This window comes from Alosa pseudoharengus, unplaced genomic scaffold (assembly GCF_046254945.1).
Source record: "Alosa pseudoharengus isolate Yale_2024_CS ecotype anadromous, Long Island Sound unplaced genomic scaffold, YU_APseudo_1.1 YU_APseudo_1.1_scf_9, whole genome shotgun sequence".
Taxonomy (NCBI): Eukaryota; Metazoa; Chordata; class Actinopteri; order Clupeiformes; family Clupeidae; genus Alosa; species Alosa pseudoharengus.
The window spans coordinates 14,004,940-14,027,439 of record NW_027468881.1 but is presented as its reverse complement, the minus strand read 5'-3'; the positions used below and the strand labels follow the sequence as shown (position 1 = coordinate 14,027,439).

The 22,500-nt window shown below is 50.9% G+C and overlaps 1 protein-coding gene across 1 annotated transcript in view; it reads left to right on the top strand.

Annotated features, from left to right (window-relative positions):
• rerea (arginine-glutamic acid dipeptide (RE) repeats a) overlaps positions 1–22,500 on the top strand; it is a gene marked incomplete in the record, with an annotated part of 88,263 nt that overhangs the window by 13,397 nt on the left and 52,366 nt on the right. Inside the window, 1 exon segment of the mRNA XM_076276948.1 lies at positions 22,204–22,309. Within this exon segment, the coding sequence (XP_076133063.1) occupies positions 22,204–22,309 (106 nt within the window).

The window sequence follows — 22,500 nt, the reverse complement described above, 5'->3', positions numbered from 1 at the left end:
TGTGTGTGTGTGTCTGCACTGGGGAGGAAGGTGTGTGTGTGTGTGGGGGGGGGGAGCACAACACAGGCAAATTGGTTCCTCTGATGTCTTCACTAAACATCTGAGGCTCGCAGTCACCGAGCGCCAAGCATTCAGCTGCCTTTGGTTTTTATCTCTTTAAAAAAAGACGGAGGATAAAAAAAAAATAAACCAAACTCCCGTTATCTTTTTGCGGTGTGCGTTTGATGTCGTCCCTGAAACACTCCAGTGAGGAAGAAGGGAAAAATAAAAATGTAACAGATATACACACACACACACACACACACACACACACACACACACACACACACACACACACACACACACACACCGGAAGATGGCTGTTTGCAGCAAGTGAGTAATTAAAAGCAGCCATTGTGCAGTGTTAAATGGCTGAGACTTTAATTACCAAACCAAAGTTTCCATGCTAGGCTTTAGAATGACGCGGCCCCTCTGACACACACACTCACATATGGTAAAGGAATAGAGATGGAACTCAGGAAGCAGGTTTCTTCGGTTGTCCTTTTCGCTTCTCGTCGGCTGCTTTCACCATTGCTTCACAAAACAAGACCCCAAAAAGCAAGTTAATGTTTATTTCGGTCATGCTTCTTTAAAAACCCCAGATGTCTCTCGCCATCAAATGTGGACTTTATTGTTGATAATTGCTCAGAAGCGTCCCTGGTTCCACCACACCGCTTTGCCTCGGCTTGGCGTGGCCTGCACAGCTTGGCTTAGCTTTGGGTATCGGTGGAATGCACATGCACGCACGCACGCACGCACACACACACACACACACACACACACACGTGCGCACCATCCTCTCAAGCTCACTCATGCTCCCCTTAGGTGAGGAAAGGTGGGAGGCACTTCACGCCATCTTGCTTTTCTTGTCCATATCCTCTCTCTCTCTCTCTCTCTCTCTCTCTCTCTCTCTCTCTCTCTCTCTCTCTCTCTCTCTCTCTCTCTCTCTCTCTCTCTCTCTCTCTCTCTCTCTCTCTCTCTCTCTCTCTCTCTGTGTAGAGTGTGACCATTGGGGCACCGCTGGGTGCTGTGTAATTTCCAGCTTTTCCAAAGTGTGACATGGCCAATAAAGAGAAGCAAGGGAGGAAGGGAGAAGGAGAGAGAGAGTGAGGGAGGGAGGGAGGAAGAAAGGGGGGAAGTGGAGACGTGCAGAGGTATCGGGTTCACACGCTCGCACACGGGGCAGCTCCCGCCTTCACAGAACACATGTGGCAAATTAGCCCCCACACAAGAGCAGTGTGAGAGAGGGAGGAAAAATGAAACCCACACACACACACACACACACACACACACACACACACACACGGGTCAAGCTGTTTGAAGAGGTGCAGGAGCGCTGTAGACGAATGGGCTCTGGTGGCCTGTGCAGTGTAGCCGTGTCAGGGAGTGGGCTCTTAGCCTGGCTGAGAGATCTCCGCAGACCTGCAGACTACACCGCCTGCTCTACTTAACTGAGTGAGTGGGGTTTCTACTGGAAAGGAGTGTAAAGAATAGAAGACTAGACTAATTCAGTTCTCTCTCTGTGTCTTCAGAACCAGGCAGTACTGTTTTTATTCCTCCATAGCTGGTTTTATTTTCCTCTCTCTCTCTCTCTCTCTCTCTCTCTCTCTCTCTCTCTCTCTCTCTCTCTCTCTTCTCTCTCTCTCTTTTCTCTCTCTCTCTCTGTTCGTGTTGCTGCTGTGGAGTGGCGTTGCATGCCTGCGTGATGGGCGAGTCTAAATGATGTTTGCTTGCCTGTCATAGTGAATGGATCACAGAGCACACAGGGCCAAGGCACTGCAGCTGTGCTCCAGTGCAGGCACACTAGCATTTACAGGGACCACTAGTGTGTCTGTGTCTGTCTGTGTCTGTGTCTGTGTGTGTGTCTGTGTGTGTGTGTGTGTCTGTGTGTGTGTGTGCGTGCGCCGCCCCCCACAGCTCTGCTTACACAGACAAGCTTCATTACCCCCTCCCCCCAGTATAACCCATCCGTGGAACTGTGTAAGGAACCTGAAAAAAAATATCCCTGCCCTTCTCACCTCTCCCTTCTTCTGTTCCTCCCAACACACACACACACTCCTCTCTTGAAAATCCCCTTGCTCTCCCAGTATACTCCTTGCCGCTGGAACAAGCACGTTCTCTGCAGCTCCGGTTTCACCCAGGGAGAAAGGGGTTTGCGTCTGTGACGGTGTTGTGTTGAGGCTCACAAGTCTCCACTCGCTCTGAATCGATCCATTCATCCCTCTGGCCGTTATGCCATTATGACGCACAACACGCCACCCTGGTAGACATTTCACTTCTCTTTGCATTGACGGGAGACAAAAAGCGGCAGACCATTGATTTGTTTTGATTTGTTTTTCTATTTCTCTCTCTTTGTTTTCGTCTCCTCTCTAGCTTCAGTGAACACATCCTTGCCTGTGCATGTAAGAGACTAATTCTGTTGTTAGCTCCTGTCCCTTTTTTTGTGGAGGAAAAAAATCACACACTTCTAGAACACGCTTTTTTTTTTTTCTCTCTCTCATCGCAGGAAATGAGTGTTGAGATGAAGGGAGGGGCAAGCCCCCCCATTGCCTCCTGGCAATTATAGGAAGCATTATCTTAATTGATTTTTTTTCCTCAACTAGTTTTCCAGCTCCCAGTCAAATTCCTATTTATTCTTAAATGCTTATTCACTTGTTTGATTAAATGAATTTGCCTTTACGCCCTCTGTCTCAAACAAACCAGGGAAACTTGCCCTGAAATCCCCTAACAAGCAGCCTATGCTACTTGCTTTTAAAAGACTCATTTGAAAAACCCTGTCCCTCTTCAGTATTCCAACTTAATCATGTGATTGTTTATGAAGTTGTGTAATGTGCTCTTTCACAAGCTCAGAACCCCATTATTAGTTAGCCCTAGCTAGTGTACGCATGTGTACACCTCTTCTGATGGCTCCAAGCCCTTAGTTAGTGTATGAAGTTGCCATTCTATAGTTTGCCCTTTGCCCTGTTCAAAGCCTGGCCATGACCCTCACCCAGACCGTGTCAAATGAATGGCGAGGCATACGTTAGGGAGACATAAAAAATGCAGTTGGTTACTGACATTACAGGAAGGTGGCAGGGCATGTGTAGACAACTGCCATATTGGCGTTCCGAACCAACCCCATCCATTTGTGTGGATGGTTGTTTGAGTGCCGTGTCTCTGAGAGGCATCAGTGGAGGCAGTGTTCAGCCGCAGCAGGGCTGCTGCCTCATGCCCTCAGGAGACGGACGTCTCAGTGAGCGCTGGAGCAGTGAGGCCAGTCAAAGGCGCTATCGAACTTAACATGCCCCGTTTATACACGCCGGTAATGCCCCGGCCATTTGTGGGACAGTAACTCTTTATGGCCTGACGATGAAGCGATCGAGAGGGAACAGATCTCTGTGCTGTACTTTTTTTCCCTCCTCGTTTCCCATCTGGTTTTTTTTTTCTTCAGGATTTCTGAAGGCTCCTCTATTGTCTGGCCTTGGGTTGGGAGTAAATCTGTGGCCTAACACAGCCAAGTCTGGTCGATGCACAGGTCAACATTGTGGCTCATTAATAGCCAGTAGCGTTACTGGGCAACATTGGCTCGGCACGTTTTATGCTTTGAATTTGGGATATTGCCAAAATGGCAAAAAAAAATCCATTCTGAACACTCGCTTCTGGTAGTCTTTCTTTCATGGCTTTTGATGAGTATTCTGTCCATAAATGTCGGCCAGTCAATCATCAACCTGCTACACACAGACGCAGTCAGTCACACATGCACACGCACATTATGAGTGTGGTGAAATTGAGGCCTAGTGTTATTTTTTTTAACACAGTGTTTGTTAGCTAGAGGCCCCTTACGGAAGCGTGTGTGAGAGAGGGAGAGAGTCCTCCATCTGACAGACTGATTGACACTTGTGTTTTTGTGTGTGTGTGTTTGTAGAAGGCTCAACTCGTCAGTATGACATGTGTGCTCCCTTGCTGTCTGCTGTGCCACTCAGAAATGTTTGCATTGCACAGCCTTGCCTCCATCTTACACAACTGCTGAATTTCATTTCAGTATTGTGTGTGTGTGTGTGTGTGTGTGTGTGGTGGTTGCATGCATGCATGCCGGCAGATGTCTTTGCCGTCATGTCTGAAGCTAATATACCTCTCCGACTGTTATAGATTGTGCCTTTGGGCTAGTGCCTCGGTGTCTGCCAGTACTGCTGCTAAGAAAATGCCAGCCACTCAATCACATGAGGATTTGATTGAACATATCCTTACGTGAGGGCTCCCTTGGAGAGAAAAAGCATCTCTGAGAGCTGGCGAATGGAGATTTGTGTCAACTGTAACTCCAAGCTGGAGGTCCTCATCAATATTGCATGAGTGTATACCGACAGTTACCGTCGTTAAGGTCTAAGGGGCTCACTTCGTTGGCGTCGCAGCGGTGATCTTATCCCCCCCACCACCTTCCTTCCTCCTCCAGGAAAAGCAGCCACAGCCGTCAACGCTGGCGCTTGACGCGTTGGGACGTGATCGATTTTGATGCAGCCTGACAGCCTTCAGTGTGTGTGTGTGTGTGTGTGTTAGGAGGCCTGGATCACACATATCTGCTCTGTTATTTTCCCGAATGCGTGGCCTCGTCTTGAGCGAGGGTGTGGAGACCGATGTGGCTAGGACATGACGCGCATGCCGACGCGCGGAATGTCAGTGTTTTTTTTTTTTTTTTAATGCCTCTTTTTCACGTCCACTGCTCTGCTGCGCACCACCGTACAAACCCAAAGCCACCTCAGCTGAATATAGTGAGCCTCCAGCATCTCACCAATACGTTATGTTTCACAGGTCACCCACCAAAAACCCCCACCTTCTCCAGGAGCAAGACGTCCCCTTTTTAACACGACAATTGTCGCCTCTTTCATTTGCTACCTCCTGTACTAGCACTCCCCTAATAAGCAGTCTTCCGTCCGAGGCAGCGAGGGTGTCTGAGGAGGGGGGTCACGGCACTGGCGTGTAATTAATGCGTCAGTCGGCACAGTCTGCGGCGGTGCCGCGCAGCGCTTTGTTTTCCCTACGCCTGCTTTAAGTAATGCTAATAAAAAAAAAGAAGAAAAGAAAAAGCCGTTGTCTTCGTCTCCGCCGCCCGTGCCCTCCAGTGAGCCCCCCCCCCCCCCCCGGCACTCTGCAGGCATTTTAATAACACTTACCTCTTTACCGTATTGACTTTCTTTTCTCTTCTCTTTTGTGTTTTTTTTTTTTCTTTTTTTAAAGGCACTTTAGCAGTGACGCTTTAAGGGAACAAAAAAGAAACATGTATATACACACACATACACACAGTACACTGCTGAAAGAAATAAATGGACTCGCTCGCTTTCTCCTTTGTGTTTCTCAGACCACTGGAAGTTCCCTTTGTCAGACCGGGGAGGTGTGTGTGTGTGTGTGTGTGTGTGTGTATACATAGTCCTCATGGACTATTTGATGTTGGAATGGGAAAGAGGGAGGAAATGGAGATTGCAAATGGATAGTGCTTTAATAGAGGAACCCAACTGAAGGCTGGAAGCATGGCTATAACTACTAGTGTTATGACAAACTCTATTGTTTTGTCTACGCTATTTTAGCCCATGACCCCAGCCTCACTCCAACTTCCTGCCTCATGGAGTCTCACTGAGATGTTGCACAAATTCTTAAGGGGCTTGTGTGCTTTGAACGCGGTGAGCTAGCTTTAGCACGCTAATTAGGTGTGAAGTATCCAGTGCCTGCATGTGGCATTTAAATGCCAAAGCGATAGCAGGGGATGGCGGCTCTTATGGCCCCTTGGTTGGTTACATTGGCCGTAGCATATGGTTACTACTCCTTGGCGTTGCTACTGTTGCTTCTCTTTAGCCCGGTGGTGCAGGGTAATGGCTTTAGCCAAACGGAGGTGGTGTTGAGTAGGGAAAGCTGCTTAGAGTAAATAAGAGATTTAAGAGAGATTTACCTACACACACACATGCACAGTGACACACCCGATTCATCTTGTCTGCATAGTGCCCACACATAAATTGTGCACACATGTTTTTGTCAAACGACCATGATGCTCCCTCACATAGACACAAACAAACCACCGAACGCACACACACGCACACACACACACACACACACACGCACGCTCGATCAGGTCTGTCGTACGCTCAAGCGGGCCATTATCCCTGGCAATGTGGCGGTCAGGCTATTTGCGGCACGCAGACCCTCTCATCAGTCGCTCACTCATGCCCTCCGCTCCAGATGAGCCTGAGTGTCTAATTGGAGAAAAATTAAGAGGTAACCATGGAGATTACCATCGGGCCCTGGTGGTGACACTTACGCGTCCTGTATGCGTGTCACACCCCGCCACGGTGTCCCCTCTGTCTCACACACACACACACACACACAACAACAACACACACACACACACACACACACACACACCCCACCCCACCCCATCCTCGAGAGGTTGGGCGTGATCTGGCCAGTGCGGTCTGGCGGAAGTCCTGATAGATGAGTTGGGCTGTCGAAGGAATGTGGTGTGGAGGAAGCGAGAAAGGCAGGCGGCACAGAGGGAGAGAAAGAACATCATGGCAATCAGAGCGTAGGAGACGGCACGGCTGCAAGGCATGATGGGAAGGGGAGCAGACGAGGCGGGCAGCAGCTGAAAGGGACGATGATGAGAATGTGTAGTGAGAGATGCCTTTTGTTTTTCTTTTTTTCCCCCTCCTCCTATCTTTCTTTTTCTCACCGTCTCACTCAAACACACTCAATATTGTGTGTGTGTGTGTGTGTGTGTGTGTGTGTGTGCGCACGCTGGCTTTGGCGGTGTCTCTGCCTCTCTGTTTTTTCCGGCACCCATCTCTCTATCTGGGGCCGTCTAATGAAGCCGTTGGGCCGGGGCCGTGTCTGCTGCCCTGACACGCATGTCCACTCCGCCGCACCGCACCCCACCCCACGCCTCCCTCGGCCTCCACCCACCCCAGCTGCTGCTGCTGCTCCTGCTGTAGTGGAGCTGTGCGGAGCTGGGTTGGGCGGAGCTGGGCTGGGCTGGGATGGGCCCCTGTGCTGGAGGAGGAAGCCCCTGCAGACCAAACAAAACTGCCTGACTGAAAAGGGGATCTGAAGGCTCGCCGCGTGCGCTCCTTTTCCTTTTTTTCCCCCTTTCCTTATTTTTTTTTCTTCTGGCAGTTTTGTAGCGGCTCCCTGGGAGAGACAAACGGAGCTTTCTGTGTGTGTGTGTGTGTGGAGTGTTAGGCACATTACCTAACCAACCATGACTGCACAGCCTGCACCCGTGTATATGAATACAAATACGTTTATATACACGTTCACTCACGCACACAGTATACGTGCACTCATACGCATACGCAACACACACATATAGTTCCCACTAGCTCATATGCACATAAGGGCACACATACATATTTACACAACATGGCAGTGTTTGACAAATCCCAATCTGTGAGTGCGGGTGTGTATATATACATGCTTGGTGTGCATGGCCGTGCATGAAGAGGGGGTAAGCGAGCGAGAGAGGTAGAGAGTGTGTGAGTGTGTGTGTGTGAGCGCTATGCAATCATTCATAACGCCTGTCTCGGGGAGAGAGCGGGCCGATCGATGCCAGGGAGAAGGGGGGGGGGAGGGAGGGGGTGGGGAGAGTGGAATCGATCTCACAGCAGCGGTGTGGAAAATCTCCTCAGATTCTGCTCTGGAGTCATTTGCAGGGGACCAGGATGGAGGGAGAGAGGGGAGAGAGAGGGAGAGAAAGAGATGGGAAGAGGGAGGGGAGGTGAAAAGAAAAGGGGTGATTCTTGGATGAGGAAGGCAAAGGGGGAGAAAAAAGGAGGAGGAAAGGAGGAGGAGGTGGAGGAGGAGGGAAGCGAAAACAGAAGCAGGGGGAGGGGCTGTGCAAATGGATGGAAATCTCCAGCCGGCGAGCACAAACAAACACTTAGCGCGTGTCAATCAGCCAGCACATTGCCAGGGTAACATTGTCATGACACACACAGACACACACTCTCTCTCTCTGAGCGAGCCCACCCGAGCGCAATGCTCCTGGGCTCTCCTGGCTGTGATTGGGCTGGTGTGAGGAGGAGGAGGGAGTTTATAATTTACTGGATGCCATGCTAACGATGGCCAGCCATACAGCACTGAGTGCCATTAATAACCATAGCCCATTCCCCACCGCACTGCTCCGCTCCGCTACATCATGTATTATACATGCTCCTTCTCCACCACCTCCTCCTCCTCCTACTTGCCCATCTCCGGCTCTCTCCTTCCCTCTGCCTCTTCTCTCTCCTCTCTCTCTATCTCCCCTTCTCTCTTTCTGGTTGATTCTCTCATTTTTATTCTCTACCTCAGCATCTCTCCAACTCCCTTTCCTCTTCATCTCTCTCTCTCTCTCTCTCTCTCTCTCTCTCTCTCTCTCTAAGGTGCTGAGTGTGTGGTTGAGATGGTGCTATGAGTGATGTGCCTGAGCCCAAGAGACAGCAGACATCCCTTCACCCTGTCAACACCACACAAACACACACACACACACACACACACCACTGTCAATGGCAGCATAATCAGAAAATCAGAAAGCCATGTCTAGCTACTGTAGCCTGTATAAAAGACTACGAACTAAATGCCTTTTTCTGCTTTCCCTTTTTCCTGCCTCAGTGTTTGACCATATGCTCTTGTAGCCATTTGAGACTGCTGAATGGAAAATCAGTCTCTGTACATAAGTGAGGGAGATTACGTGTGTGTGTGTGTGTGTGTGTGAGAGAGAGAGAGAGAGTCTGTGTTTGCTGCAGCCCATTACATCTAATTAGATTGACCTCAGCTCTTATCTGGCAGCCCTCTGCAGGTACTCTATAAAAAGGAGGTGAGCCGGTTGCTGCCGGTTGAGTGCCGTGCTTTGCCTGCCTGTGTGTGTGTGTGTGTGTGTGAGCGTGTGCGTGTTCCCACTCACGTGCGCGCGTCTTGGCCTTCACCTTGCAGAGGACGTCGCCCAGGCAGTACTGTTCTGGGTACAGTCATAATCTCAAATATACACTACTGTTCTCCTGTCTCATATGTTTGCATCAGAGGCAGAGACAGCCTTGACCCCTCACCCCCTGAAACGCAGACCTCTTTTTTTTTTTACCTCCCTCATCTCCTCTCCTCCCTCTGCTGCCACTCACCCTCCCCTCCCTCCCTCCATCTCTCCATCCTCCTGCTGCTCTATCCCCCCTCCGACGGTGTGAGCCCATGCAAGTAATTCCCCTGTCTGCAACCAAATCCCTTTGCTTTCCTGGCAGTGTATATTGTGAAGGGGAGAGAGGTTTGTGAGGATGGAATGGAATGGAAGAGGTAATAGTGTGTGTGTGTGTGTGTGCGTGTGTGTGTGTGTGTGTGTGTGTGTGTGTGTGTGTGTGTCTGTGTCTGCCTTTCATTTCCGCACGGCTGTAAACATCAGTGGTGGTGGCTGCTTTGATGTGTCTTCAGCAGAGAGAGAGAGAGAGATGTTTGTGTGCGTCGGCTGCTGTCTCTTTGTGTCCCCTCAGGTGGTGCGTCACAATCGCGTGTATGATTTAGACTTGAGTGGTGTGTGTGTGTGTGTGATTGTGTGTGTGATTGTGCGCGTGCGCATACACATGCTCTCGCCTTTTATCTGATGCCAGGGTGATCTGTGTGTGTGTGTGTGATTGTACACTGTTTTGTATAATTAACTCGGGGAGGTGAGGGCAGACAGGTTAGCCTCTCAGCCATCTCTCCCTCGCTTGCTCCCTCCCTCCCTATCTCTCTCTTTTATGCCTTGCTCTCTCTTTCCTTTCTTTTCCCTTGTCTCTGTCTCTCATTCTCTCTCTCTCTCTCTCTCTCCCTCTCTCCCTGCATTGCAAAAGAGATAAGCAGCTCCCTGCAGCCATTCTCCTTACAGCTCCTTTGGGGTCAGTCTCAGATCAAGAGCCATTATGTAAACACACTCTCCCCCCCCCCCCCCCCTCTCTCTCTCTCTCTCTGTCTTTCTCTCTCTCGTTAAGTTTTAAACATGCAGGAGGCACTGATAAATAACCATGTGTTTTGATACAAGGGAAGAGAGATGTTCTGTGTCAGAGTGTGTGTGTGTGTGTGTGTATGTGTGTCTGTGTGTGTGTGTGTGTGTGTGTGTGTCTGTGTGTGTGTGTGTGCGCGCGCTGTCTCTGCCTCTCCATCCTGCGTGTGTTTACCTTCCCACCTAGGGGCCTGCCAGAGGGTGGGGCTGGCCTTATGCTGCAGAGGCTGCCTCTTCCTGACTGTCTAGACGTCTGTGTGTGTGTATGACTGAGAGACACACACATACACATACACATATACACACACACACACACAGAGAGAGACATACACTGCAACCCAAATGCAGACAGCATTTTCAGCTGCTTTTTGATCAATGCAGCATTGTACAAATGTGCTTAAGAGCCTTTTTTCATTTTCTTCCCAGGTGAGTGTGTGTGTGTGTGTGTGTGTGTGTGTGTGTGTGTGTGTGTGTGTGTGTGTGTGTGTGTGTGCACCAGCTGCAGGCAGTGCTTGTAAATGTGGGTGTCTGTGCAGCTGAGCTTTCATGCGAAGCGGCACTAGATGTTATTGCATCACGGCTAAGGTGAGGTCACCTTGAGCAAGTGAGGAGAGGTGGAGGGGGGTGGCATTTTCATAACACACCGGCCTGCATTCATTGCTCTTTCTACCACTCTTCTCTCTCTCTCTCTCTCTCTCTCTCTCTCTCACACCCTCACAGTCACTCTCCCCGTCTTTCTTATTCCTATCTGCCTCCCTCTCTCCCTCCTTCCCTCCTCCTCTTTCTCGGTCTCCTGCAGTTCACTCGCTCTTTCCTCCTCCTCTCTGTGTGTGAGTGTATTATTTTCTTGTGCGAGTTCATAAATATTCCCATCAGCTGGCCTTCCACTCGAGTAAGCCAGCCAGCCAGCGCAACACTGAGGCAGAAAGAGCCCGTCTAGTACAGACACTCGCGCACAAACACACACACACACACACACACACACTCACACACACACTCACAGAGTCGCAAACAGCAGCTGTTACATAAAGCCCCTAGAGCTGCTCAGACATCTCACCTCTCCGCCCTCTTCCCCAAACATGCCTTCGTTCGCCTGCCCCCACTGGAGAGAGACAGACACACACACACACACACACACACACACACACACAGAGTTTCTGATGCCAGCTCTCGCTCCGTGCCTTTGCTCTGCCAGTGTAAGGTGAGCACTGTAATCAGCCCAATCAAATAATCACCCGACATGGCACAGTCACCCCAGCAATTAGACCCCGAGAGGCAGAGAGAGAGCGAGAGGTAGGCAGAGCTGCCTCAACAAAGCCCATTGTTCCAGGTGGGTTTGGATCCTCCTCTGGGCTGTGTGTGTGTGTGTGTGTGTGTGTGTGTGTGTGTGTGTGTGTGTGTGTGTGTGTGTCTGGCACCGGCATCCAATACCTCCAGGCGGTTTTAAGCACCAGCTCAGGTTCACACTTTGACGGAGCGGGCTCATCGATTAGCTGTGGCTTAACCAAGACGTGTGCCCATTTCCTGCCCTTTTGCCAATCCCTCTCCCCACCCCGCCAGCAGACACACACACACACACACACACACCTCTGTCTCCCAGGCTTCTGGCATGGCTGGATGCCTCTGCCCACCGCTGCCAGGATCAGCCAACCAGTCATGCTTAGTGCACAGGGGCATATTAGACCCCTGAAAAGCCCCTTAGTCCTCTAGACTCCAGCCCGTCTACTCGTCTACCAATCTCTTTCTCTCTCTTTCCCTCTTTCCCTCTCTCTCTCTCTCTCTCTCTCTCTCTCAATTCAATTCAATTCAAGGTTGCTTTATTAGCATGACTGTAAGTAAGTACAGTGTTGCCAAAGCACAATTAAAACAGCATAACAATTAGAACATTGACAGCATTACAGGACACAGTAACATGAAAAATTGTGTGTATACCCTCACTTTCTCTCTCTCTCCTCTAACACACACTTTACACTTTTCACTCTCTCGATTAGCTGTCCTGCTGTTCAGTTTCATCATCTTCCCCTCAGTCTGTGACTGACAGCATACTAACATGCTTTCCTCACACACACACACTCTCTCTCTCTCACACACACACACACACACACAGAGCCTCTCTCTCCCCTCTGAGTCATCTGGCTGTCCTAATGAGCAGTCTCCACTGACTCAAACTCAGGAAGTGCAGTAAAGGCGACCTCCAGCCCCGGCGTGTGTTTTACATCACTGACTCGGCCCTTCTCTTTAACACCAGACATGGGATGTGGGGGGCAGTGGGGCAAAAGAACACATTAAGGGTGGGTCCGTACACGCTTATGCCAAGCTGCAGAAAACTAGCGTTGCACCCTTTCACGTTTCTCTCGGTCCTTGACATTTTGTGTAGAGGCCCCTGGTTTGCCTGTGAGACATGCTCTCACGCACTCACACTCTCTCACATACTCACTCACACTCACTCTGGTGTGTGAGGTTGTGTTACTCACTGAGAGGCCTCAAGGAGCTAGTAACCCTGTGCTGACCCCCCCTGGAGGGTGGGCTGAAGAATGCGGCCAGCGGCTCGAGCATACCGGGGCCACTCCACAGCTTTTTAATCCTCGCACGAGGTCTAGCGGCGGCCCTATCACCCCACTCTCCTCTCCTCTCCTCCTCTCCTCGCCTTCTCTCCTCCCCACTCGGCCTCACTCCCAGCTGCCTCTCCAGGGCTTATTACAAGACCAGTGTGCTTTCAGATAAGAGATTTCACCGAAAGAAAAAATGAGAGAGAGAGAGAGAGAGGGAGAGGAGTGGAGGGAAGTGGAGAGGAGGAGAGTGTGAGTGAGCCGTTGTAACTGGATCTGCCGTCTCCATCTGTCGCGTTTCTCAGAGTGGAATTGAGGCTCTGCTGCAGTGTGTGTGTGTGTGTGTGTGTGTGTGTGTATGCACACATACTTTGTAGCAGCTCATGTTGACTGGGCTCATATTGGCTTTAGCTACCCAGACAGAATGTGTTTCTACAATCCCAGGCTGCTGCGGACATGTGCATCTGTGTGTTTGTGTGTGTGTGCGTGCCCATATCCTCCCTGAAGTCCTTTGGTGTGTGTGTGTGTATGTGTGTGCGCACGCTTGTGTGCCATATCCTCCCAGAAGTCCTTTGGTGTGTGAGGGTGTGTAGGGAGTTGATGGCCGCAGACTGGGCTGGTAGTCCTCCACGCCTACTCTACACAGCATTAGTCAGCGGCAGCCAGGCAACCCAGGGCACTGCTGCAGGGGGAGCGACCGTGTAGGAGTGACAGACAGACAGGGAGAGAGACCAAGATTTAGTCAGAGGAGAGAAATAGAGCGAGGGACACTGAGTATTATTGAAAGAGCGAGAGAGAGCATGGCAGACATGCAGAGGTAGTTTGTGGGAGGAGGAGTGCCCTCTCTCTCCCTCTCTCTCTCTCTCTCTCTCGTTCCCATCCCCTCCTGTCCCTCTGTGCGGATGTGAATGTTATCTCTCCATCTCTCCTCCACAGCCATCCTTTCTTTCCCTTTCACCTCCCCTTCCTTTACAGATCACAGCCGTGATGAAGTAGTCAAGATGGAAGCCCTATTTATAGAGCCCCCCCCTCCTCCTCCTCCTCCTCCTCCTCCTTGCTGCCTCTCTCTCCCCACACCACTGCGCATAATCAGCCTTCAAGGACTCATTGGCCAGCTAGTGTTTTTATCCCCCGTGTGTGTGTGTGTGTGTGTGAGTAAGGGGGGAATACACATTTGGAGGAAAATGAAGGAAAATGAACCCCAACAAGATGATGACAGAGGGGGGAAAAAATCTTGCGGCAGTGTTTGGGAATAACCCCCCCCCCCCCCCTCTTTCCTGTTGGTCTCTCTTGTAGCCAGCAGTCCTTCACAACGTTAACAAGGCTGTTACTGGCCCGCAATGTCAATCATTTCACAGTGGCCGGCTCCATAACCCGCTCTGTGCATATCAGTCATTAACTGCTAAGCGTTTGAGGGCATAGGGAGGTCAGATGGAAGGGGGAGAGCGAGGGACGTTGGGGGGAGGAGGAGGAGGAGGAGAGAAGGAGAAGAGGAGGGAGGGAGTGGACGATGGGGGGAGGAGGAGGAGGAGGAGAGAAGGAGAAGAGGAGGGAGGGAGTGGACGATGCGGGTGGGGGGGGGCAAAGAGCCTGATCACACCTGTCATACATTGTCACGGCGCAGACTCTTTTGAAACACGCGTTACGGACTGTCTGTCTCACTTCCTCCTTGGACGGGGGGGGATCTGTTTCCTCCATCGCGTCTTGCATCAGCAGCAGGGGTAGAGAAGGCAGCCTGGCAACAGGAGTGTGTGTGTGTGTGCGTGTGTGTGTGTGTGCGTGCGTGTGTGCGTGTGTGCGTGCGTGTGTGTGTGCGTGTGTGTGTGCGTGTGTGTGTGCGCGTGTGTGTGTGAGTGTGTGTGTGAGTGATTATGTGGAGTGCTTTGACTCTTAAATGTTTTAGAGTGTGGCTGTCGTGTTGAATATGATTACTGCAGCGAGCCTGATGGATGTGGCTAGCAGAGAGCCGGGCTTAATTAGCATTATTTGTGCAGCATGAGTCTCTCTCTCTCTCTCTCTCGCAGCACACACACACACACACACACACACACACACACACACACACACACAGACGGTCTTTCTTTCTCTTTTTTCTCTTTTTCCCTCTCCTCCTCTCCCCTCCCTCCCTGCTAAAGGGACAAGAGCAAAGCACTGATAACATCCTCAGATCTCTGTAGCCATCTTTTGGTACTAACCACGTGCTGTGGCACAGGACTTAATTTAAAGGGTGTGAGGGTGTGTGTGTGTGTTAGACAGTACTGTATGTGTTTTTGTGTACCAGAGAGGAGGAGGGGCTTAGGAAAAAAGGCAGTATTGTGTGTACGTGTGTACGTGTGTACGTGTGTACGTGACTAGGTTGGTCTGTTTGTGTGTGTGTGTGAGTTAGACAGTACTGTATGTGTTTTTGTGTACCAGAGGGGAGGAGGGGCTTAGGAAAAAAGGCAGTATTGGTTGTGTGTGTGTGTGTACGTGACTAGGTTGGTCTGTGTTTGTGTGTGTGTGTGTGTGTGTGTGTGTGTGTGTGTGTGTGTGTGTGTGTGTGTGTGTGTAGGGGTTGGGAGGGCATGGTTAGCTGGTTTTGTTACATTGAAAATCTCCCACTTTGAACTGGCTAATGCTCATCAAATCCAATAAGGAGCACGGATGACAGATGGGCAGTCTGTGTTCAAAGCGAGCGCAGATTTAATATCCAAATAGCACGCAGGCAGCCAGAGACACACACACACACACACACACACACAGGGGCTCAGCAGCACAAAGGTCCTGACCACACTGCAGTCACAGCTGTGACCCCCCCCCCCCCATCCCTCCTCCCTCTACACACACACACACACACACACACACACACACACACACACACTCCTCTCTCTCTCTCCCTGAGAGCAGTGAAGGAGGAAAGCGTACAGCAGCTCCTTTTCTCTCTCTCTCCCTCCCTCTCTCTCTCTCTCTCTCTCTCTCCCTTTTTTGTGTGGAGCGGGGAAGGAAACGTGTAATCAGCACTTGTTTAGCGTGATTACTTTCAGGCTGCGCGGAGCTCTGCTCCAGGAGTAATATGAGCGCGGTGTCGGAACAGCCTCACCGTAAGACCTAGGAAGAACACCGCAGAACACAGCAGCGTCGAGCAGCGCCAGCTGTTTTAGATGTCTCTGTGTGTGTGTGTGTGTGTGTGTGTGTGTGTGTGTGTGTGTGTGTGTGTGTGTGTGTGTGTGTGTGTGTGTGTGTGTGTGTGTGTGTGTGTGTGATAGAGAACGAGAGAGAGGAAGGAGACATTGACCAGCATTCCCCTTCAAGCCACCAGAACCTCTTTGCTGAGAGAGCCTGAGAACAGGGTATTATTACAAAAGACCCCCCACCCCCCCATCCAAGCCCACCACACACTCTTACTCTCACACACACACACACACTAGCCCGCTCACTGGTGTGCGCCTTTGTTCCACAGGCTCGTTTGTTGAATGGGGCAGTTGAGGGCTCTATGGGGATGTGGCGCGCACACACAGCTGTGTGACTCATTGTGTGCAGGGGCCCCCAGATGGACCCGTTTTGTGAGTGTGTGTGTGTGTGTACGTGTACGTGCTCGTAATTGTGTAAAAGCCTCTGTGTGTGTGTGTGTGTGTGTGTGTGTGTCTGGCCACGTCTGGCCACTGTCTAAGCGAGCAGGGCTAGGAGTTCTGGACGGAAACATCACTGCCTCCCCATCCATCATGGCTGCTGCTGCTGCTGGAGTGGGCCGCTCTTCCTGCTCCTGGTCCTGCTCCGCTCCGCTCCGCTCTCACTAATCATATCATGTTTGGCCAGTAGATTAGCCGGCTCTGTGTGCACTGGCCCTGTAATGCCATAAAGCCCAGCGCCCATCCTGCCCACATAGACTAGACTGCAGCACACACCAGCTACAGTAGCTCCCTCACATGGCCACAAGTCAGGGTGTGTGTGTGTGTGTGTGTGTGTGTTTCTAAACGAAAAAGTGTAACAGCTAGCCTCACATTTGCCTCATGACCTGCTGCGGCCCTGCACCAGAGCTGTGTGTGTGTGGATGTCTGTGTATTTTTCCTCATAAATGTTTCAGAAATTCCTGGAATGGTTTAGTGTGCAACACGATCAGCTCTGGAGCAGTGGAGCAGCCTGCTCTCTCTCTTTTTTCCTCTCTCTCTCACACACACACACACACATGCACTTTCTTTCTCTCTCCCTCCCTCCTCCACCCTCCCTTTCTCTCTTGCTGAGGTTTTAGAGTCCATTTCCTGCCTTTACCTCCTGGAGGAAGTCATAGATCCTGCCCCCCCCCCTCTCCTCTCTGCCCTTTCTTCTTCTCCTGCCACCCCCCCCCCCCCCGCCCCAGCGGCTCTGCGTGGCTGTAACCGGAGCGTCGGCTAGGGTCAGGAGGAGTTTGGATATAGGCTACGAAAGAGAAGCACAATCTAAACATTTGGAAAATAAGCACACGTTTCCTGTGAGTGTGTGTGCGGCAGGAGGGGGGGGGGGGGGGAGTCGGGGTGATCTGGCTCTGCATAGCTTTATCCGTATACACACTCTCTGAACGTATAAGAGAGAGGCTGTGTTTGTGTGTGTAAGAGAGTGTTAGAAAAGGACCAGGCTGTGGCTGAACTCTCTCCTCTGGCCGCCACAAGCGCACATTCATGTCGGAGGGATCACATGGTCTCACAAAGGACTCCAGCTGTGGCGGCCATGTTTTTTTGTCCTCTGCTCTCGCCTTATAGGGGAATCCCCCTGACATGGATCCCTTAGTGTTTTCTCAAATGTTCTGTTCATTTAGGTGGAGACCTATTTTTTTTAATGCCATAAGTCCACTTTTTGTACGTGTCTTGAGCTTAAACACCCCAGCGTTTGGCACATAATGTCAACATATGGTATGGATTATTTATACAGGATTTTACGCTTTAGATTCGACCCCCATGTAATTTTCATCGCAGGACCATTGAAAAAGAATTAGATTTGTGTGGGATTTTTTTTCTTCTTCACATGACTAATCAAGCAGACACACACACACACACACACACACACACACACACACACACACAGACACACACAGACAGCAGCGAGCGGTGGGGGCGGGACCAGTGTCTGTCCGTCACCAGAGGGAGCAGCCATCTTGTGTTAGCGTGACTCACATGCCCCCTCAGCAGGCAGAAGTGGGGCTGCAGGCGTTCTACCTGCCTGTGTCCTCTGCTCTGCTCTCCGCTCCCCCTCCACCCTGAAGACACGCTTAATCCCCACCATTTTGCCTTGATGTTCACCCTCGAGAACCCCCTTCTCACACACACACACACACACACACACACACACACAGGACTCTCTCATATGAATCCCCATGTTCATGTACTCCCTCTGTATTAATAGGCCAGCACTCACGGTCTCTGCTACTCGGGCTGATGGGAACAGGCACGTCTCCGCGCTCGGCTAACCGCCCACTAAGCTCCCAAATGAGCCCGCGCCGCAATTTGCCAAATGATTGAGAGCTTGATTGTCCCCTCCGCCGCTCCGTAGCTTCTGCAGAGGCGGCGAGGTGGGAGCGGAGCTGTCAGGTCCCCATTTGTTTCCGAGCGGGAATGTGCTCATAGAAGGAGACGGAGAAAGAGAGATAAAAATGGAGAGAGAGAGAGATAGAGAGAGAGAGAGATGGTAAAAGGGAGAGCGAGCTAGCTAGCTAGTTTGTGAGCTAGTGAGCCCAAGTCCATTTTCAGGTGTTTTATGTTTGTTTTTAGACGTGCAGTAATTTCTTACAGCCTTACAGTACTTTGTGTGTGTGTGTGTGTGTGTGTGTGTGTGTGTGTGTGTGTGTGTGTGTGTGCGCGCGCGCTCTACCCCTCGCTCCCTCTTTCTCCAGGGTTATTTTGTTTAACGAGCGCGGCGCAGGCTCCTGAGCAGCCCTGAAAAGGCCACACGGCTCGGCTAACACGGCTGTAAAAACTCACCGCTCCCTCTCTCTCTTTCTTTCTTTCTCTCTCTCTCCCTCTCTCTCTCTCTTTCTCTCTCTCTCCCTCTCTCTCTCTCTCTCTGTCTCTCTCGTCCCCCTTCCAGGCCCACATTCCCAGCCTTGCCCATAAATTTCACCTCTCTCTCTTCCTCTCTGTCTTTATTTTTTTCTCTCTCTCTCTGTCTTTGTTTCTCCATCCCCCCTTCACTCCACTAACTTCTGTGGCGTATCAGACCATTCTGTTGCCTGGCTTTCGGAGGACTTAACATGGCTTTGCTGTAATTACTAGCGCTCTCTGTTTCCCAGCTGCGCGTCCACACACACACACTCACACTTTCTCACACAGCTCCCTCTTTCCCCCCTCCCTCCCTGTCTTATTTGTGTTGGTGGATTGCACCCAGGGGGAAGGAGGGCGAGGTGTGTGTGTGTGTGTGTGTGGGGGGGGGGGGGGGGGGGGGGTGCGTCCACCACCACTTCCAATACCACCTCCTCTGCCTCCACCTCCTCTTTGCTGGTGTTGCTTGCTGACTCCCAGGGCTAAGTCTCTCCATCCAGACAAAAGCGGCCATTAGACCTCCAGGCCCAGTGGAGTCGGCCTGGCCTTGGCTCGGAGTCCAGTGGGTGGGAAAGGTGGAGCGGTTGTGGGGGGGATTGGTCGGTGGTTGACTGGTCCTTCAGTGCGGGTGCGAGTGGACAGCACACAGAGAGCCCCACAGGCCTCCGGAGTGGAGAGCATTTACGCCGCCGCTGCTGCTGTGGCTCAAGGGCCCACAGCCCGCCTCCATTTCCTGCCCTGAATGGCACTACTCAGGAATATTGGGTGCAAAGTGCTCGGGTGAAAGGAATTGCGGAAAGGGCTAGATGTGGAAGAAGGGGGCTTTTTTTTTACTGGCTGCCTTCAACTGACACTGTGTGTGTGAGAAAGAGGTGGGAAGAGAGCAGAAGGGAACTTTTAGTTGGTGGAAATTTTGGGGAGAACAGCTATCACACACACACACACACTCACTTGCCCAGAGAGAGCAGGCGGAGCCTGCAGCCCTTAGTGGGAGCGGCTGCAGCCCCGAATGCTGTTTGGAATGTCACTAATCAATTCAGCATTGTGATTTTAATGGAGCCCTGCTTTCTCTCTCTGTCTCGCTCTCTTTCTTCCATTTCCCTCTATCTCTCCTTCTCTTCCTCTGTCTCGCCCTGCCGTTGCCATCTTCTCTCTGCCTGGAATTGCTTATCTGGATGATTTGATTGTGTATGGGGATTCAAGTCTGTGCAGCACATGCACACATAATTAGGCTCGTCGGCTTTCATAATGAAACAGTCGTTTCAGCAGACATGTGGAGACCGTAGACTTGTCTGAAAGGTCATGAGATTCAGTTCTGTGTATTTATGTCTGTGTGTGAGTTTGTGTGCTCTGTGTGTGTGTGTGTGTGTGAGAGAGTTGTTTGGGAGGTCGCTGCATGACTTGTCCATGTGAGCGCTAACCTTGGGCTATTCCTCTCCTCTCTCGTGTCTCCCGTGTCGCTGGCTGTCGTCAGTGCAGTGTGTTTTACAGCCTACAATGGGGTTGTTAATTCTCCAGGCCATAAATTGAAGTAGTGAAGATGCACTCTTGGATCCACCGCTCTAACTGTATCTGATTAAATCATCATAAATACCCCTGCGTGTGTGTGTGTGTGTGTGTGTGTGTCTAAGTCTAAGAGAGGGAATGAGGGAACAAATGCTTGTGAAAGCAAGCAGGAGGGAGGAAGGGGAGGAGGTTGTTGCAATCTTTAAATCTTTCCCTCGAGCACAGCAGTTGAACACGAGTGCCTTTCTCTCCACTTTGCTAAAACCCTTCAAGAACAATGTCCCTGATGAGCAGAAATGCTTGCTCTCTCGCTCTTGCTCTCTCTCTCTCTCTCTCTCTCTCTCTCTCTCTCTCTCTCTCTCTCTCTCTCTCTCTCTCTCTCTCTCTCTCTCTCTCTCTCTCTCTCTCTCATATCCCCCTTTCAGGCCCACTCTCCCTCACTCATCATTCCTTACTGTAATGGTGTAACACAATAGCATATTTTGTCTTGGAAGGCGACTTTGTGTTGATATAGTGGGCCAGGTAACATTACGAGAGTCAGTTCCTCAGTCGCCCGGTTGCATGTCTTACTGCTTGAAGTCATTCTCCCCAGTGAGCCCATAGGTATTTCTCAGTGTTGAATCACGTGCATCAGAGGTTTTGCATGTGTGTGTGTTTATGTGTTTGTTTGGGTTTGGGTGGGATGTTGTACACTTGTAGAACAGCGGCTTGCTGGTCATATTCGGCCCCGAGCGGGAGAGGGGCTAATTCTCCAGCCCCCTCTACAGACTTTTCCACTGACATAATGAGAGGTACCAGCAGGCTTAGCATTGCTCAACAATGACCTCATGCTCCTGCTTACAGCAGGGGCCAGAGAGAGTGAAGTGTGTGTGTGTGTGTGTGTGTGTGTGTGTGTGTGTGTGTGTGTGTGAGAGGGCTGGAACTCCAGCTTTGTATGTAAGAGCTTGGAAAGCACATTGATCTTAGATCCACCCTGTGTGTGTTGATGTGTTGCCACCCAGCCTTTTCTCTCTCTGTCTCTCTCTCTCTCTGCCTCTCTGCTCCCTGGCTTGGTGGCCTAGGCAGCTTTGTGGGGAATGTGGTAATCTGCAGCCATGTTAAAGATTGCTGTGATTTCTGGCTGCCTCTATTCTACCCAGCTGCGTCCTCCCCCCTCTCCACTCCCTCTCTCTCTGTCCCACTCTCTCTCTCTCTCTTTCTCTCTCTCCTTATTTAAAGCTTGTTTTAAAAAGAGTTTGAACGGTCAGTTAGGTTCGTGTCGAAGGGGTAATAAATATTTCATGTCAGTGAGTATAAACACTGGCGTGCCCTTTCGCTCTTGTTGCCTGGCCTCTCTCCCCCTTTCTTTCTCTCTCCCTCCCTCCCTCTGTTTCACACTGAAAAAGGCCTCCGGCAGGGCTGGCCGACGCCTCAGTGCTGCCACCTGCTGCTGGTCTGCACGTAGTGCACCCCCCTCTCCTGTTTGTTGCAGCTGCATGCAGTCCCCCTCTCTGACAGCGGGTGGCACAGTTCAAAGTGCAGGCGCTGAGAGGCGAGGGTTATCCGGCTGACTTGATGACGCCAGACCTCTCGCTCTGTCTTTCTTTTTTCTTTCCTTTCTTTCTTTCCATCTCTCTTTCTGTCTTCTCTTCTGTCGCTCTCACATCTGTATGTGTGTGTGTACATGATGGGCCCCTGTTCCAGACAGATGTGTGCTAGGAGTTGAAATGCATTTTATGTGCTCATTTGTGAAATATATGGAAAAATGACTGCATTTCATTGCACGAACGAGCAGTGGAGGGAGGAAGGGAGGGAGGAGGGGAGGGGGGGGGGGTGCAGGGCTCTGTGTGGTGGAAACATAAACTCTCTGGTCCAGATTTGGCTCTGTTTATATCCATGAAGGAGAACGCTTTGTTTACTTTATTAAAGATTTAAATGCGCTCAATCCCTTTTTAATTGACTGGCTCCTACAGCAGGTTTTTTGGCCAGCTTAAATGTGGGTGGGGGCGGCCAACCCCCACCACAACATACACACTCACTCACACACACACACACACACCACCTCTTTCCTCATCTGCCAAACAGAGCTCGGTTTGTGCAGCCATTAACAAACACACATTGTCTGTTTGCAGTGTTGGATGTTTATGGCTTATTGTGTTCCCTGTCTGTTTGTGTTTTGCAGAGCAAACGGGACCATCTGCTGATGAATGTGAAGTGGTACTACCGCCAGTCTGAGGTGCCTGACTCGGTCTACCAGCACCTGGTGCAGGACCGCAACAACGAGAACGGTGAGCTGCTTTATCCTATATAGTGTGTGTGTGTGTGTGTGTGTGAGAGAGAGTGTTTTAGTTGACGTATACAAGCAAATTGTTTACCAAGAGAGGACTTCTGGGTGTTCAAGATTTGTCATCTCCATCTAGTGCGTCTGCCACCCGTTTTCCCTCTTTCTTTATATTCAGCCCTTTTCTTGTTCTCCGGT